Raw genomic sequence first — 17,117 nt, forward strand, 5'->3', positions numbered from 1 at the left:
ACTCCCTGACATTCGTCTACTTATTCGACGATATCTCCAGATCCCACCATTGGATTCTCCTGAAATTAGATTCGTTGAAAAGCTCTTTTCTAGGGCTACAACATATCCAACAGCTATAACTTCCTGAATCGTCTTCTAAAGTTCTATGCAAGATTTTATCCAGATCTAAAAACGAGATAGATCAAACCTTAACTCAATGGGAGATTGTATCAAGAGTGGTATCAGAGCCATCGTTTCTCGGACACACGCCCTATGATGACAACTAGAGCTATGGTTGCATGACAAAATGAGGAAGACGAGATTTCCCCAATAGAGGAGGGGCAAATGGTTGCGGGAACTTCCACCCGCGGAACCGTCAGACCAAATCTGAATACAGAAGAGCCTAGTGTTCAAGCCTTGATTGGATTTCTTTCCGAATAGATGGCCATTAATAATCAGATGATGATGGAGATGATGCGAGAAATACGGGCGACAAGAGAAGCTATGGCGATCGGAAATGCACCAACGACTCCCCGACGCGAGTCTACCACCATAAACCCGTCGCCACTAGTTCAGAATCATCACCAGCAAGAACCTCTGCTACCACAACCCTATGGACAGAGACCAGCAAGGATGGTTCTCCCAAGCCAAGTTGCGGGTGAGCACGTTCGTCGAGCAAACCTAAATGGAGATCATCTTGGAGGACTAGACCCTTAGGCGCGGCAAGACGAACCGGAACCACGTCGAGTTAACATAAACCGAAGGAGGGATCATCAACTATTCATGATGCATCCTCCTTAGGTTAGACAAGGGCTTGGATATGATCTAGACCGAGATAATGGTATCCGTGGGCGAACCGTGCGTCTTGAATTTCCAAAGTTCAAAGGTGGTGACCCAGTCGATTGGTTGTATAGGGCGGAACAATTCTTCGCGTACCAAGGTACAGCGGAAGAATATAAAGTGACGCTTGCGAGCTTCCACCTTGAAAATGCGGAACTTCATTGGTTTTGGGCAGCCAATGCACGTGATACGATTGAAAGTTGGGCTGATTTCTGCACCGATATCACGCAGCGATTTGGAGCGTCGGGGTATGAAGACTTCGATGCTCTCCTTTCAAAGACTATACAAAGGACCACGGTCGGAGCATACCGAGAAGAATTTGAGAGGATAAGTAGCCGTTGCCAACCTCCTTAGACTGATCAACAACTTCGCAGCACTTTCATCTCGGGGCTGCGGGGAGACATACAGGCTGACGTAAGGGCTTTAAAGCCAAGAACCTTAAAGGAGACCTTCGAGGATGCAGTACTAATGGAAGACAAGCATCGAGCAATGAAGATACACATCAAACAAAATTGGGCAAGCCAAGATATACATATCAAACAGAACTGGGCAGGCCTTCGAATGCACATTTCACGTTCTTTGTTTTTGCGAACTGATGTAGGCGTTCGCAAAGGCGTTCGAATGCTCCCCCTTCCGCATTCGAACAAGACCTACAGAAAGTTTATTTTTCTAAAATTAAATAACTAATGCAATAAGAAATGACTCTAGCAAGGTGTATCAAGGATATAGTTCCCCTTCACATCATTGGAGGGCTGGAATGGAGCTCTCGGTCCTAGATTTCCAACAGCCAACATATATTAGGAATCTGAAAATTATATATGGAAAACACAAATATGTCTAAATAATTAGTACATGTAAGGATGGTTGTAGACAACATATGTTAGGAATCTCAAAATTATATATGGAAACCACAAATATGTCTACATAATTGTTACAAACCGGCTTGATCCGATTCATAGCGGTTCTAGACAAATTTGAGGATGTAGCTTTCGAAGGGTATTCCTAACTATCTAGCCGTTGGATCTTACTAAAATTTGGATATATTGTCTCTCTTGAAGAGAGCTTTCCAAAGAATTTAAGGTCTTAGGGTTTGTATGGCTAGATCTTGAGATATGAACCCTAGCTTGTTAGCCCTTTAATGGCTAGATAGGTGCTAAGTTCTCGCTGCGGCGTGTTCGAACGCGATCGGGCAAGTCCTATTCTCTATCTTTGTGAATGCTTGCAGGCGTTCGAACGTGGGTCCCTAGCGTTAGAAAAGGCCTTATTTTCTCAAGCAAACACAAACTAGATAAATAAGCTCATCCCAATGAATCCAATGCCATGAGTGGATCCAATCTGACCGAGTCATATCAATAATCTATAAACATAATCTATAAAATATTCATGGATCCCAAAGATAAGTTTTTACATAGTCTAAAGATGAATGTTTACGAAATTTATAATTATATCTTTGGAATTTGTAAATATTACCTTAGTCTATCTTTATGTTTGTATATTTTATTACAAACTAAATTATATAGTTTTCTTAATACAAATGGCATAATTCAATAGAAAAAAATACATAGATGCCCTTTTATTAATTTAATATTTTGGTTTAATTTCTAGCATGGTGAAATTGTTTAGAATGTGAAAAAGACGAGTGCTTCCGTATTATAATAAAAGAATATTTTATACTTATCGGCTTATATAAGATTCTCCATCTCGAAAAAGATTATAGTAGGAAAGTTAGAGGTAAAGTATTTTTAGCTAAGATTGTCACTAGAGATGCGAAAGAGAAGAGAGTTTGATGAATAACTTTTTATTCCTATTGAAAAGAATAAAATAAAATATAGTTATACTATTGTGCAAGAAAAATATATAAATAATATATATTTTCTCTCTTCATAGTAATTTTACAAAATATGGGTGAAATTATAAAGTAAAATTAGAATGGGTAAAACACTAAGGATACAATAAGTAAATTATATTAGTTTATGATACAAATTGCCCAATATTATATATACTATATAATATATTTGATGCAAGCAAGGAACATTGGCTATGTTTGCTTTGAATTTTGGGATCCTTATTGAACTGGTTAGGTACACCTAAGAGCGACTCCAACCGGGCCGATTAAGCTTCAATGGGGCTCTAAATCTAACTCCAAATTTGGAGCTACGAATAGTGCAGCTCTATTTGTCATTTCAATTTTTTAAAAATACCAAAATTATCCAATAATTATTATATTCAATAATTTTAATTCTTTTTGTATCTTTTATTAAATAATTTAGTTAGTTAAACTTAGTATATAATTAGTTTTACTAATTATTATTTTAACAAAAATAATACCATTGGAAAGGTCTCATCAAGACATTTAAAATGAGTCTAATATTGAATTATTTTTGAGTTAATTTAAATTTAATTTTTTTTATTATTTATAAAAATGAGTCTAATATTAAATTATTTTTGAGTTAATTTAAATTTTAAATTTTTTTATTTTTTTATAAAAATGAGTCTAATAAATTATGTATTCTAAAATATAATTACTCAAAATTATTCCCGATGTAAATATTAAAAATTAAAATACTTATTTCGATGTTTATTTCGTGTAATGTAATTTCGATATGTTTAATGAAAAATTAGTAATTTAAAATTATTTCTGAAACTATTGAATATTAATCTTATTTTAAAGATCTCGATGTGAGTTTTCTAACCATATATTTTTTATTAAAAATAATAACGCTAAGATAATCTATTACGTAATTTAATATAGCTAATATAATAATATATATTATATTATTATTTTAATATATATGAAGCCCGGTGTGTTGGAGTGCATCGGGCTCTTGCTACAGTTTTTGGCTCAGCGTTGGAGATGCCCTAAATAGATTTAGTAACAAAATATTTTATTTATTTATTTTATTTAATTAAGTTTACTCTTACGAAAATCAAGATTGAAAAACCGGGCAGTTAGGATTCACGTGCGACCCACGCTCCTTTTACCAATGCTTGCAGTAATCTGTAATCCTCCTGCTCAATTGGGAACAAAATCGAGTCAATCAATTACCCCGGTCAACTTACCTTTCTCCTCCCCTTCCGACCTCACCGTGCCAGTCGGGTCAGAGACTTCTCTGCCTTCCCCTGGAAGAACACCGACTCCCATAGGAAAACCCTAAGCCCAGGAGAATCCGAAGCTACTGTCTTCTTTTCGTAGATCGAATTGGGATTGAGTTCGTAGATGGAGCTCGTGGAGGGGAGCGTGGAGCTGAGGGAGTTGCAGAGGCTGGAAGGCCACACGGACCGGGTCTGGAATCTCTCGTGGAATCCAGCTCCCGAGGTTTGCGGGGCTCCGGCGATGCTCGCCTCCTGCAGCGGAGACAAGAGTGTTAGGATCTGGCGGCAGACCACCTCTGGTGCTTGGGATTGCTCGGTTTGGTTCTTTGACCCTGCTTTCCTTCTTGTTAATTTCCTTATTATCTGGACAAAAACCGATTTCTGGAATTTTGTGATATAGTAGTATATTTTGAGAGAAAAGTCATTTTATTGGATTTTGGCTGAAATTGTAGTACTATTTCTTTATAGAGACTGAGGCATTTGGAACTTGGTTAATTCAATTTCCATATTAACTCTTCCAAATTTAATTAGTACAAAAAATCTCATTTGTCACGTCCAACGCTTCCTTAGCAGTTGTGATTCAAATGGTCCGTTCAATGTCACGGTTTTGCTAGCCAGAGCTTTAATTTCAGGAATAATGACATTAACTATCTCACATTTGATTACTTCCATCTCAACTTGGGTTGTAGTTGGTGTAAGTAGCTCAAAATCAAGGTACTTAAATTTGGAAAATATATTAAAGAAGAGTATACTAGATAGGTGCAGAAAATGACAGTTAGAGATCAATAGTGACTAAGCTGTAGTCTTTCAACTTAAGTAGACAAAACTGACTTTCTTTCTAATTCATCTGAAATTTTGACCATTTAACTTGCAAGGTGAATTGGTTAACATAATTAAATGCCATTCATTTTTTTTTCTAAATATACTGCAAAAGTGGACAGATCATTATACTATTAGATTATGTGGATCCTAGATATCTTAACAGTTGTAAGATCAAAAACATCCAATCATTGTCAGAGCATACCTGGAAGTTGTTTAAAGTGGGTACTAATCTAAGCATGTCTAATTGTTAACAGGTATCAATGCTTTGAAAAGAAAGTTTTAAGGTGTTCTTCTTGTGTAGATTCTCCGGTATGCAAGCAGTCAAGTCTTTCATGACACATGCATTATGCAGCGGCATATAAACTTAGCAATGCAACATTAAGGGGCCATTTGGTTTCATCTGTTTGCAAAAAATGCATATATATATATATATATATGTATATATATATAGATTGCAATACTAAAATCAGCTTTGGTTTATGAAGCCCATGAGATATCACTTCCAAGTGCCAAATTAGAAGTGCCATCTTTCTCCCTCTTTGAAGCTACTCTTGTGACTAAGGACTTTAAGAACGATTTGTCCTTGATTGCATGAGCTAAACCTATCAAGAAAGTATACTACCATCTCCAACTAGCATGCAAGTTTCTCGATTATCTAACTTTGCTTTGGCCAAGATTGGCACCAATCTCTAATGGTTAGTGTCAGCTTGAAAGTTCGATCAAGAAAAATCAATTAATTCTTATGGAAGATTCTCAGCTCTGAGTTGTGCTTTATGAATCTCATATTGTTTTGAAAAATCTATGGCTACCTTTGAATGGTGTTAATGAAAATGAATAGCTTTGATTGTTTGACAGTCAAGTGTCAGTAAACTCTCTCAAATACCACATGAAAAGTGCACAGGATATGTTTGAGTTATATGAAAAGTGTACATGATATGTTCGAGTTATATGAAAAGTGCACTTTTCATTGGCACCATTATTAAGCTGTAAGCAAAAACTCTTGTAATTCTCACCTACCCCTAGAACTTTTGGCTAGCTAAGCCTCTACATGGTGTCATCCCACAACTTATTTTGCTCATTTGTATATTCTATATTGTAGCTGTTCCTAAGATATGCAATCTCTGTCAAACCACTGCACATTAATACAGTTTAGTCAGTTGTTTCTCTCTCTATGTTGATCTTAAACCTATTGCACTTGTGCTTTTAAACATAATAGGCACTATCTGATTTATTTGGATTTCTTTTGTGCTATGATCTTTTAGTACTCCTTGTGGACATTAATGTTATTCAGGCTATAAGTACAGAGTGCCTATTTTTCTCCCAGGTGGCAAATGATTGGTCAAGCCATGATTTTAATTGCAAAAGTTTAGCTCACATATCTAGCAATTAACTTTTACATCACTTGAGATGTCATCCAATGGCTTCTTTATTTATGTGCAATTTGAAAATGGTGTCCAAGAATGCATTGACTAGTAGTATAAATACTTTTAATGTAGGCTGTTCTGGAAGATACTCATACTCGAACAGTTAGGTCTTGTGCTTGGTCTCCTAGCGGAAAGTTATTGGCAACAGCAAGCTTTGATTCCACGTCTGCGATATGGGAATATGTTGGCAGTGAATTTGAATGTGTTGCTACACTGGAGGTACGCTTAGAATGAGCTTTTCTTTTTTCTTCACCCTTTTTATGCATTCCATTGTGACTTTGTTGTTTAAGTTTCTAATTTCTTTATCTGTCATATGCATAGGGTCATGAAAATGAAGTCAAGAGTGTCTCATGGAGTGCTTCTGGGTCATTACTTGCCACGTGTGGTCGAGATAAGACTGTTTGGATCTGGGAAGTGCAGCCTGGTAATGAATACGAATGTGTTGCAGTATTGCAAGGTCACTCACAAGATGTCAAGATGGTGCAGTGGCATCCATTTCTTGATGTTTTGGTTTCTGTTAGCTATGACAACTCCATCAAGGTAAAACATTACTTTGTTAATGTCATTGTGTCAATAATGGAGCATTAGTGAACTGCTAGCTGTTTCGTTATGAATTTAGCAACTTAGGGTTTATAGTGTTATGCCAGGTCTGGGCAGAGGATGGTGATAGTGATGATTGGCATTGTGTGCAGACCTTAAATGAAGCTAGCAGGTAGGCTGGTTTTGCATGCCTTTCTTGCCTCTATTTGCAGTCTCCGTTCTATTTTATTCTGTTTGGCAAAACATAGCCAGGATGTTATTGTGCAATACATCAACACTGAAATATTTATCTACAATATGTTAAATCTCCTCAAATTTGAATTTACTTCTTGCTTTGGTTTAGTGATTGAAAAAATATGTTCTTGTTCTGTGCTTCTAACTTATGTACCCATTGGGGAGTTTGATGTTCATCTAAAGATAGCATTAGCATTTCATCTACCACTTAGTGCAAATGAATAGAAAAGGGAAGAAAGCAAGGTTTGAAAAATGAAAAATTGGGATCGGGATCGGAATCGGAATCGGAATCAGAATCAGTCTTTAAAAAAAATGATATATATCAGTCGGATTGGCTGTATCGGTCGTTTGGATTGGATTAGACTTTTTTTAATTACGTAAAATTCTAAAATATTATTTAAAAAATAGGAAAATTTTTAAAATGACAAAAATAAGAAAATAATAACTGCCCACATATGAACCCTAAAATTAAAGAAAAAGTACTAATTTACTCAAAAGTCAAAACTATTAATACCGAGCTGACTCATAAATATCTATGGTCGTTGTCATTATAATCACTATAAAGTTGTAAATAACATAGTTCCCCGTTTCAGTCGATCCCGAGTGGGATCAGCTGAAACGAATTGGGATCTGGTCGATCCCGATCGAGGCTGAAACTAGCCGGTTTGGTTGGTTTCGGCCTTGCTGCAGCAACTGCAACAGGCCTGCTGCAGCAGCTGATAGCTGTCAACTACTGTCTGTTGCAGCAGTTGATAGCTGTCAATTATTACCTGTTGCAGCTGTTGCTAACAGCAGCCGAGGGAAAGAGGAAGAGAGAGTCAGGGAGAGAGAGAGTGTGTGTGAGTGAGGGAGAGAGAGGGAAAGATAAAAAGAAAGAGAGTGAGGGAGAGTGGGATAGTTCAGACTAACAGTTAGAGGGATAGGAAAGAAGAGAGGGAGGAAGAGAGATTTTTACTTTTTATGCTTTATATGTGAGTAATTATTATTTTTTATTTTCTTATAATTTTTTCTAAATTTTTAGAAATTTCTCAACATTTTTCAATAATATTTAGAATTTTATTTAATTAAAATAGTCCGATACAGGTGGCCGATATGGCTAATACGTATCATTTTTTCCGAACGGCCGATTCCGATCTCGATACCTATTTTTGGAACCTTAGTGAATAATAATGCCTAAGATCTAGTGCTCCAAAAAATGATTGCATCATATTAGTCATATTAAATGGATCTTGTTGTTTTTGAGGAAAATAATAATTAGTATATGAATCTTGTGTCCAAGAATACTGAGAAGGATAATAATCAGCATATGAATCTTGTGATAGCTCCAAACAATAAATATTTGATAAACCATAGTCATAGGGAGCAATATTCTTATAACAATGTTGCTGATATGTATGTACATTCTTAATTTCTCTGTCTTCAATCCTTATGCATTCTTGATTTTTCTCAGCAAATGTAGAAAATACGATCTCACCATCAGGTGTATCATTAGGATTATCAGGATTATCACTAGTACTGGTAGCTATACTATATCTCTCGCTGTCGAACAACTCGTATCAGTCTCTACCCTAGTTGTGGCTTCCTTTAATGTCCTATTAAACCATTGGTTATTTCTATCATCTAATAATTTATTCTCCACTTCTCTGATCCATAGAGTCAGGGGTTATTCTTCATTAAAAACATGATTTAAATTAATTAGCTGGTAATTTTCTATCTTCCTTTTTAAATTTCTCTCCCTCAATCTCATATTAGAGCATAAAATTAATTTCTCTAATCTTTCTATTGTTAATCGATTATGTGTTTTGGTGTAGATCAAGAAGAATATAGTTCAATTTTTTTCACACTATGTGGTGAAGACAGTTAGACTTAAAGATCTTTTTTGCTATTTGTGTCAAATTTAGTGTCTCCTATCCATAATAGACTACCATTCAATTAGACTGTTGTGAGATATAGCTACACTAACTTTAGCAGTGGTGAATTAGCTAGCTCTTAATCTATATTTCTCCATCTAAAATATATTACTGAATACATTTTATAAGAAATTAATTATATTAAAATTTAAAACAAATAATAAAAAAATTATTTAATTTGAATCATAACTTCTCTGTTGCAAATGATTTATTTATGAATATCATACTCTAGTTTGCCGAATACTTTCCTACCTAGTAAGATTTCAACATCATTAGTGACATTTGCAGAGTATTGGAATCTTGGATTAAGAAAAAATCATACAAAAATTTGTAATTTAAAATTTATAAGTATTCAAACTTCAAAATATTTAAATAAAAATAAATTAATAAACTAAAAGCATTCCTATCAGTGACGCGTATAGTTGTTTATTCCATCTTAAGTCAATCAATTTCAATGTTTTGAAAGGTGGCTACAGATGGCGGGCGGTTACCCCACCGCTTAGCGCCAAGGCAGAAAGCGGGTGACAAGGCAGTCTAACATTTTTAATATAAAAAAATTATATAAAAATTATATATAGTATGTATATAATTTTAATACTAATATAATATATATATATATATATATATAATTTGTAATGATGCATTATGCCACAATATCAAATTAGCTATTAGTAATTGAAAATTAAAAATAGCAATTCGCTCGTAATTAGTAAATAAAAGAAATAATTAAATCACTAAACAATAATTCACATTTCTAATCAGCAACTATTTACTTAATTAGCATTAAGCAATTCATAGTCTAATTCAATAATCTTAATTCAAGATTATAATGCAAAACAGTGGGAAAAAAATTTATAATGCCAAACATGAGTCGAAGAGACTAACAAGTGGGGCCGTTGGTGGGATGAAATTGAGACTGTGGGAGAGACTAAGAAAGAGTGAAGGAGAGTGGGAGAGATTGAGAGAGTGAGGAAAAATAGTGGCCAAACCCTTGCTTACGAAATCAGGGGTGGTCAATCCGTAATTTCCTGATCTACGTTTTTGGTATTTATGCCCTTCGTAGATTCGGAATGCAACTGGGATGAAAATACGTAAGACTCAGGGTGATGGTGGTGGTGATGGGTGGAGGTGATGATAAAGTTAGGGATGATAATGGAGATGAAGGTGGTTGGTTTGTGGAGTTTAGGGGATAAGGATGAAGAGGGAAATATGGTCGAGATCCCAAGGAAAAGAGAGGACTTGACAGACGAGGGAGGTTAGAAAAACACCGTCGTTGAGATAGCGCACGGCTAGGGCTTGAAGGAAGGGGAAGGGAGATTAGAGTAGAGATAATAGAAAGGAGATAGAAATCAATATTCATGCATCATAATGTTTTTGGTTGCCATCCACACCTTAAGAGGCTAACCAAACAAGTAAAAAATGATAATTGTTAACCCTAGAAACAGTGGATTCTCGCCGATCGTGTTCGAATGGGGTTGACCGCGTTCGAACGCACAAATTGCATTCTCTGTCGATGTGAACGTATGCAGGCGTTCGCACGTGGGCATTCGAATGCGGCCGAGTGCGTTCGAACGCACAATTTGCGTTCTCTGTCGATGTGAACACCTGCAAGCGTTCGCAAGGGCGTTTGAATACGTCCTCTCCCGTGTTTGAACGCGACATATAGAAACCTTATTTTTTTCTGAAATAAATAACTAGTACAATTAAAAAAAACTCTCGCAAGGTGTATCAATTTCATTTCTTATAAGATCTAGAAGGTTTCTCTTTGTGAAAAGATTGAGTTTGCTCGTTTATTTTATGATCTATATTAGGAAATCCTGTTACAATGGTTTTCTTTTAATTAATGCTTGTTTATCTTACATCTTAGTTAGTAAAATACTACGTAACATATTGGACCTTGTTATAAATGGCAACTCTTTTAGTGGATAAATTGGAGGTCTTCTTCTATAAATATCATATGCCACAATTATAATTCATTGATTAAGAAAATTCAAGTACAGAACTTTACTAACATATATATATATATATATATATAGAGAGAGAGAGAGAGAGAGAGAGAGAGAGAGAGAGAGAGAGAGGGAGAGCTATGTGTCGTAGGTGTATCGTATCTTATTTGTGTCGTAGGTGTTATTATATCTTATTTTGTCGTAGGTGTATCGTATCTTATTTTTCAAGATTTGCCGTAGACAATGAGAAGGATGAGATGCGGTCAGAGTTGTGGTCAGAAATGGCGGCTACAGATGTGTCGAAGAAGGCGTGAAGAGCTTGTCGGGTAAGCTCACCATGGCGTTGAGGAGTTAGAGGGGTGACGGCTAAAGTTTGAGAGTTTTGGTATCGGGACTGGAGGAAGAAGATGATGAGGGTTTGGATGAACACGTGAGATGGGTTTAGGTGAGCATGTGAGGGTGCTGAGGTGAACACATGATGTAGGTTTGGGTGTTTGAGTAAGTTTCGTTAGGAATTTAGTGGGTTGGACTGTAATCATCTCTAGATAAAATATGTACGATAAAATATGCTCGACTGTAATCATCTCTAGATAAAGTCATAATCATGCTGGAGGCCAAAACATGCATGTACATAATATATCATATAACCTAATTTGAGGAAGGGATCTAGGGGATAAGACTACTCACCCCACTGCAATTACCAAACCATCACTCGTTCACACTGCTATGGTAACGATCACGTCTCGATAGCTATGTCCATGGGATCTTGAACAGGGGGGTTAGGATCTGAAATTATTTATAATAGATATGTCAGTCTTTCTATTAATTAAAATTAACCCGACAAAAGAATAGTTTCTTATTGTAATTATGTACTCTTTATTTCTATATTTTTTTTTGTTATTTATTAATCATAATTATATTATTTAATAGTGTATTAAAAATATATTTTATCTGTCTATTATTCTCTTTGATAATTAAGAAAATAAGAATTAAGAATTAAGTTACTGCAAATAATTACGTAAGAATATACATACATAACCCTATGATTAGAATTATATACTAACTATGATATAATTATATTTAATTTGTATAACCTAAATACATTAAATTAACTAAGCAAAATTAATTGTGCATATATATATATATATATATATATATATATATAGTGCTGGGCTCAGCCCAGCACCACTTGCCCAGCACCACTTGTAGGGTGCAGCCAGAGGAGAGAAAGAAAGAAGGAGGAAGAGAGGAAGAAGAAAGAGAAGAAGAAGAAGAAGAAGAAGAAGGAAAAAGGAAGAAGAGGGTTGGGCCATGGGGGAGGGGTGCGGCCGCTGGTGGCCACTCAGCGGCCGGCCTCTCGCCGACGGCTCAATCCTCCGGCGGTTCCGAGAGGAAACCGACAAGGAGAAAAAGAGAAATAGAGAGAAAGAGGTAGAGAGAGAAAGGGAGAGAGAGAGAGAGGGAGGGAGGGAGGCTCACCGGAGCTAGAGGAGGTGGCGGCGGCAGTGGGTAGAGAGAGAGTGTTTGAGAGAGAGAGAAAAATAGAAAGGTCAGAGAGAGCTTGGAAGAGAAAGAGAGAGAGAGAGAGAGAGAGAGAGAGAAAGAAAACGGAGAGAGAGACGGTGGGGAGGGAGGCTGCGGCTGCGGCGGCGGCGACGGGGGCCCACCGCGCTAGCTGGCTCGGCCAGGTTGGCCGGGCCAGCGCTTGGGGCGCGTGGTGCCCGTCACAGCTGCCATTGCATGGCAAGAGCTGTCGTGCCATGCAGTGCAGTAAATTAATTTTTTTTTTTTTTATAACTTGGGTTATTACAACTAGGTTGGTATATGGCTTAAAAATGGTTAGTCAATGTCAGAAAGTTTTGTGGATATTTTAGTAATTTAATCAATAGAGTTATATAAACCATAGACTTAAGTGAAAGGTAGTCAAAGTAATTTTAGGGTGTAATATGAAAATTATAGGGAAAAAGGAGGGGTCTATTTACAAGTTCTTCAAAGACGGGGTTTTAATTGGAAAATGATGAAAATGTAGGATGCTATTTGAAAATTTCCCTATAAAAATGATACATCTGATGCAATTTGTTTTAATGTTATTTTGACCTTCATACCCATTGTTTCATAAGATTTGTATATTTCTGGCAATTGCAAGAAAGGGATATGGTATTTAAATTTAGCATCAGAACTTACAGAATTAGTTTCCTGTGTTTTTACTGATTGACACCAGTTTCTTCTCTGGAAAATGTTATCTATTCTTATGTGGCTGGTGCCTTTGGTTTTGATATTTTCCACCTTTTCCTCCCTTTGCTTAGTGTTGCAGACTATCTCTCTTGTTATATTCTATTCATACTTCATCATGCTGCATCTTGACATCTATGATCTGTACATTTAATGTCTGACTTCTGGTCCTTACAATTATATGTTGTATAATACATACTTTGTCATCTTTCCTTTGAAATATTCAGTGGAAATCATTCTTGTTCAACCGGGAACAATTTGTTTGTGATTTCAATTTAATATCTTTTTTCCTTCTCAGTGGTCATTCATCAACTGTTTGGGCATTATCTTTCAACCCTAATGGGGATAGAATGGTCACCTGCAGGTACATATCATAAATAAAAATGGCAGTCCTTTTATGATAGTTTAATCCTATGAAAAGATCAATACAATAATCTAGTTTCCTTGTAGTGATGATCTTACATCAAAGATATGGGACACTGGCATTAACCAATCTCAATCAAGTGGTGAAGGTTATGGATCATGGTAAGATGCAACTTTTGTATAAATATTTGTTGTCTATGTTATTTATTAGTCCTGTAGTTGAGAAGTCATCCCCCCCCCCCCCCCGCCCCTACTATCACTATAGCATATATGTATAACTTGCCGCTGCCCCACTGAGACAATGCTCAATGAAGTGCAAGGCCTACAAAGGACTTGTTACAATAGTCTATCTATAGACTATAACAAACAAAAGCTTTGCTTTTTTGATCTAATAGGCTGAGCACGGCAACCGAAATATCAAACTAATGCAGCGTTTCATCTAGGTAAACCTCTGTAGAAAACATAACTTGGAAAATATCATTACAAGACACCACCAAGTTTTGCTACAATACTAACCAGTACTTTGGAGATAAAGATGCAAGAATTTACTAGCTACCCTTGGTTGGGCAGGATACAAAATGAGACAACTACTAGTGTGCTACCAAAATGATGCTGCTAAAGGTCCTAGCTCAACAAAATAATGAGCTCATATCCTAGTTCAACAAGTAAATCTGTTTTGATAACAAAATACATATTAAAAACCCAAGCAAAGTAAATGAATAACAAAATTCAAAGCCTAATATAGATTTAATAAAAAAAAGGATAGAATATTATACTCTTAGCCTCTTAGGATATAGTGAAAGTCTCAAGCTTAGGACAATTCAGATAACCATGATTAGCTTTAGCCTATTGATAAAACCGTCCTATTTTAACTCCGGAATACTATAGTGCTAGTGTATTTTAATTCTGAATATCAGAGTATTAGTATATTTCCAGAGTACAAGTGTATTTTTAACTCTGGAATATTAGCTCATCCATTTTGGAATTTTAGCCTACCAAGATTCCCATCCATCATGGGATTGCAAAGGGAATCATGTATGGATGATATCTGATATCTGTCAGTATGTTCCTTGCTGATTTACTATTTACTATCTCTCTAGTAGTTGGTTTTACTAGATGCCCACAATAATTATATGCTCGATCTGAAGTTATTGTTCAATTTCTCTTATTCTTTATGAAAAAGAGTTGGTAGCACTAGTCATACAATTCAAACGATATGATTATTGTGGTCTTTGCATTAGTGTCCCTTGAAAGATAGGAGAGATTTCTTAGTACTCAAGGGATAACAATATTGCCTTGTCCTGGTTTGCTACTTATTGCTAGTATGTATTAAATTGCATTTCATGTTGTGTATGCTTAAATCTACAACGTTGCTATATTAGATAATTGATGGATCAGAAAAACTTAAGCTTAGGTAATAACAAAATCTACAACTGCACATTAATAATTTGTTAAGACAACTAAAAGCTACTAGCTCATTCTCATGTTTTAAATACCTTCTTTCCACATACAAGTTGAAATAGAATATTTTAAGATGTTAACAACCTCTAATGAGATTACTAGTTTGATATGGACATCACTGATAGACACATTGGTGTGTGTACTAGTAGAGGGTGCCAATAGCTGATGATCCCTCTAGTAGGGATGTGGTTTTGAGTTACATACTATTATGTCTTTTTTTTTATTATGTGTGTTTAGGGTTTGTGTTTGCGTCTTACAGTTGTTTAGAGTGTTTTCTGCTTATTATCATTATAAGGTCTATATAGAGGCCCATTGTTTTCTCATTTGAAATTAATGAGGAATTTTGAGCAGTGTATTGAAAGGCAGCCAAAGGTTGCGAGCTATCGCCCCATCGCTTAGCACCTAGGTAGAAAGCGAGCACCAAGGCAGGGGCCAAGGCGGTCTAGCATTTTTTAATATTTAAAAATTCAAAATAATTATATATGATATATAATATATAATATATAGTAATATACTATTATAGTATAGAATTATATATAAATTTTTTTATAGTCCAGGACATTGGAATTATTAAGACATAAATACTGATATATTTTAGAAAAAAAATTACATAAGGAGATGATAGGTTACGGAACGATCTTTTCAAGATCTGAATTGATTGCAAGAAGCAGTCCGCGCAATCGAGGGAAAATATTTACCAAATATTTTTTTATAGTCAGAAAATTACGAAACTAAGTTGGATCGATCAGTAATTTCCTGATCTACGATTTTCATATTTATGCCATTCGCAGATTCGAACTGCAACTGGGATGAACATATGATATAGTGCGGATGATGGTGATGGTGACAGGTGGAGTGGATGTTAGGGTTATGGATGATAATGGAGATGAGGGTGGATAGTTGATATAGTTAAGGGATAAAGACGAAGGAGAATAAGTGGTCGAGATCCCAAGAAAGAGGGAGGACTTGACAGACGAGGGAGATTAGAAGTTAGGAGAGAAAGATTAGGGTAGAGAGACTAGAGAGAAAATAGAGAGGCAAGAAACTAATATTCCAATAGCATAATGATTTTGGCTGCCATCCACACATTTATAGAGGCTAGTCAACAAACCAAAATAATAATTATTAACCCTAATTCTATTGGACTCCCGTCGATCGCGTTCGAATGCACAAAAGGCGTTCACTATCGATGCGAACCTAATGCAGACGTTCGAACATAGGAGGGGGTAGCGTTCGAATGCGCCTGACCGCATTCGGACGCATATTTCACGTTCTCTGTTTTTGCGAACTTGATGTAGGCGTTCGCATAGGCGTTCGAACGCACACCTTTCCGCGTTCGAACACGATCTACAGAAAATTTATTTTAATGAAAATAAATAACTAATGCAATAAGGAAAAACTAATAAGGTGTATGCACTACGCTTCTCCTACCTTGCCTTCAAGGTGTAAAGTCGGAGAAACGCTCCAAAATGTCCGTCTCCAACGCCTATGTCGCCTCATCGGATGGATTGTCAAGCCACTCAACTAGAACCTCCATCTCTAATCTGGTACCATGACGACGCCAGCGTCTAGCAAGTACACGAACTAGTTCTACGATCTTTGTCTCCTCCAATGGCTCTGGTAGAACTGATCCAATAACCTGATAATCTCCAATCCCCTCCCTCAACAATGAAATATGGAAGATAGGATGTACTCTCGACCTCTCAGGCAGCTCCAAATGATATGCAACCGGACCGATGCGCTCTAACACCCAAAACGGACCAAAGTAGCGATGTGCTAATTTTTGGTTACGCATTGGATGCAAGGTCATTTACGGGCACCCAAATGCACCCGCGGTCCAGCAGCAAACCGCATCGATTCTTCAACTCTGGATGGCGCTCCCAATCATTCAGTACCTCCTGTAACAATCTCAAAATATTTGGGTCAGGCGTACATGCATACCTCAGCTCGTCAAGGAAGGGAAAAGTAGAAGAATATGCTGCGAGCTCGGCGGTATCGGGTTGGCGCGATAGTGCATTCGCCGCTCTATCTTTCGTTTCCTTCTTGTATTGAATTTTATAATCATACTCCAGCAATTTTGTGACCCATCTCTGCTGTGTCGGAGTATGAATACGTTGTCCTATAAAGTATGGAAGGATTCTTTGATCGGTTCGGATAATGAATCGTCTACCAATCAAATAAGGCCTCCACTTTGTCACCGCATGTAGAATTGCCAACATCGCTCTCTCATAGGTCGATAATTGCTGGAATTTTTATGATAAAACCTTACTAAG

At 36.4% G+C, this 17,117-nt stretch overlaps 1 protein-coding gene across 1 annotated transcript in view; it reads left to right on the top strand.

Moving 5' to 3' along the window:
* The first annotated feature begins 3,832 nt into the window (after positions 1-3,832).
* The window catches only part of LOC140772736 (protein CIA1), a 45,847-nt gene continuing 32,562 nt past the window's right edge, over positions 3,833-17,117 (top strand). The window contains exons 1-6 of the mRNA XM_073114947.1: positions 3,833-4,228; positions 6,231-6,377; positions 6,480-6,698; positions 6,806-6,870; positions 13,319-13,384; positions 13,471-13,545. Of these exons, the coding sequence (XP_072971048.1) occupies positions 4,037-4,228; positions 6,231-6,377; positions 6,480-6,698; positions 6,806-6,870; positions 13,319-13,384; positions 13,471-13,545 (764 nt within the window). The 5' untranslated portion in view covers positions 3,833-4,036. The remainder of the gene's footprint in view (positions 4,229-6,230; positions 6,378-6,479; positions 6,699-6,805; positions 6,871-13,318; positions 13,385-13,470; positions 13,546-17,117) is intronic.

The sequence above is a fragment of the Typha angustifolia genome, chromosome 12 (genome assembly GCF_048772165.1).
Source record: "Typha angustifolia cultivar Huaian chromosome 12, ASM4877216v1, whole genome shotgun sequence".
Taxonomy (NCBI): Eukaryota; Viridiplantae; Streptophyta; class Magnoliopsida; order Poales; family Typhaceae; genus Typha; species Typha angustifolia.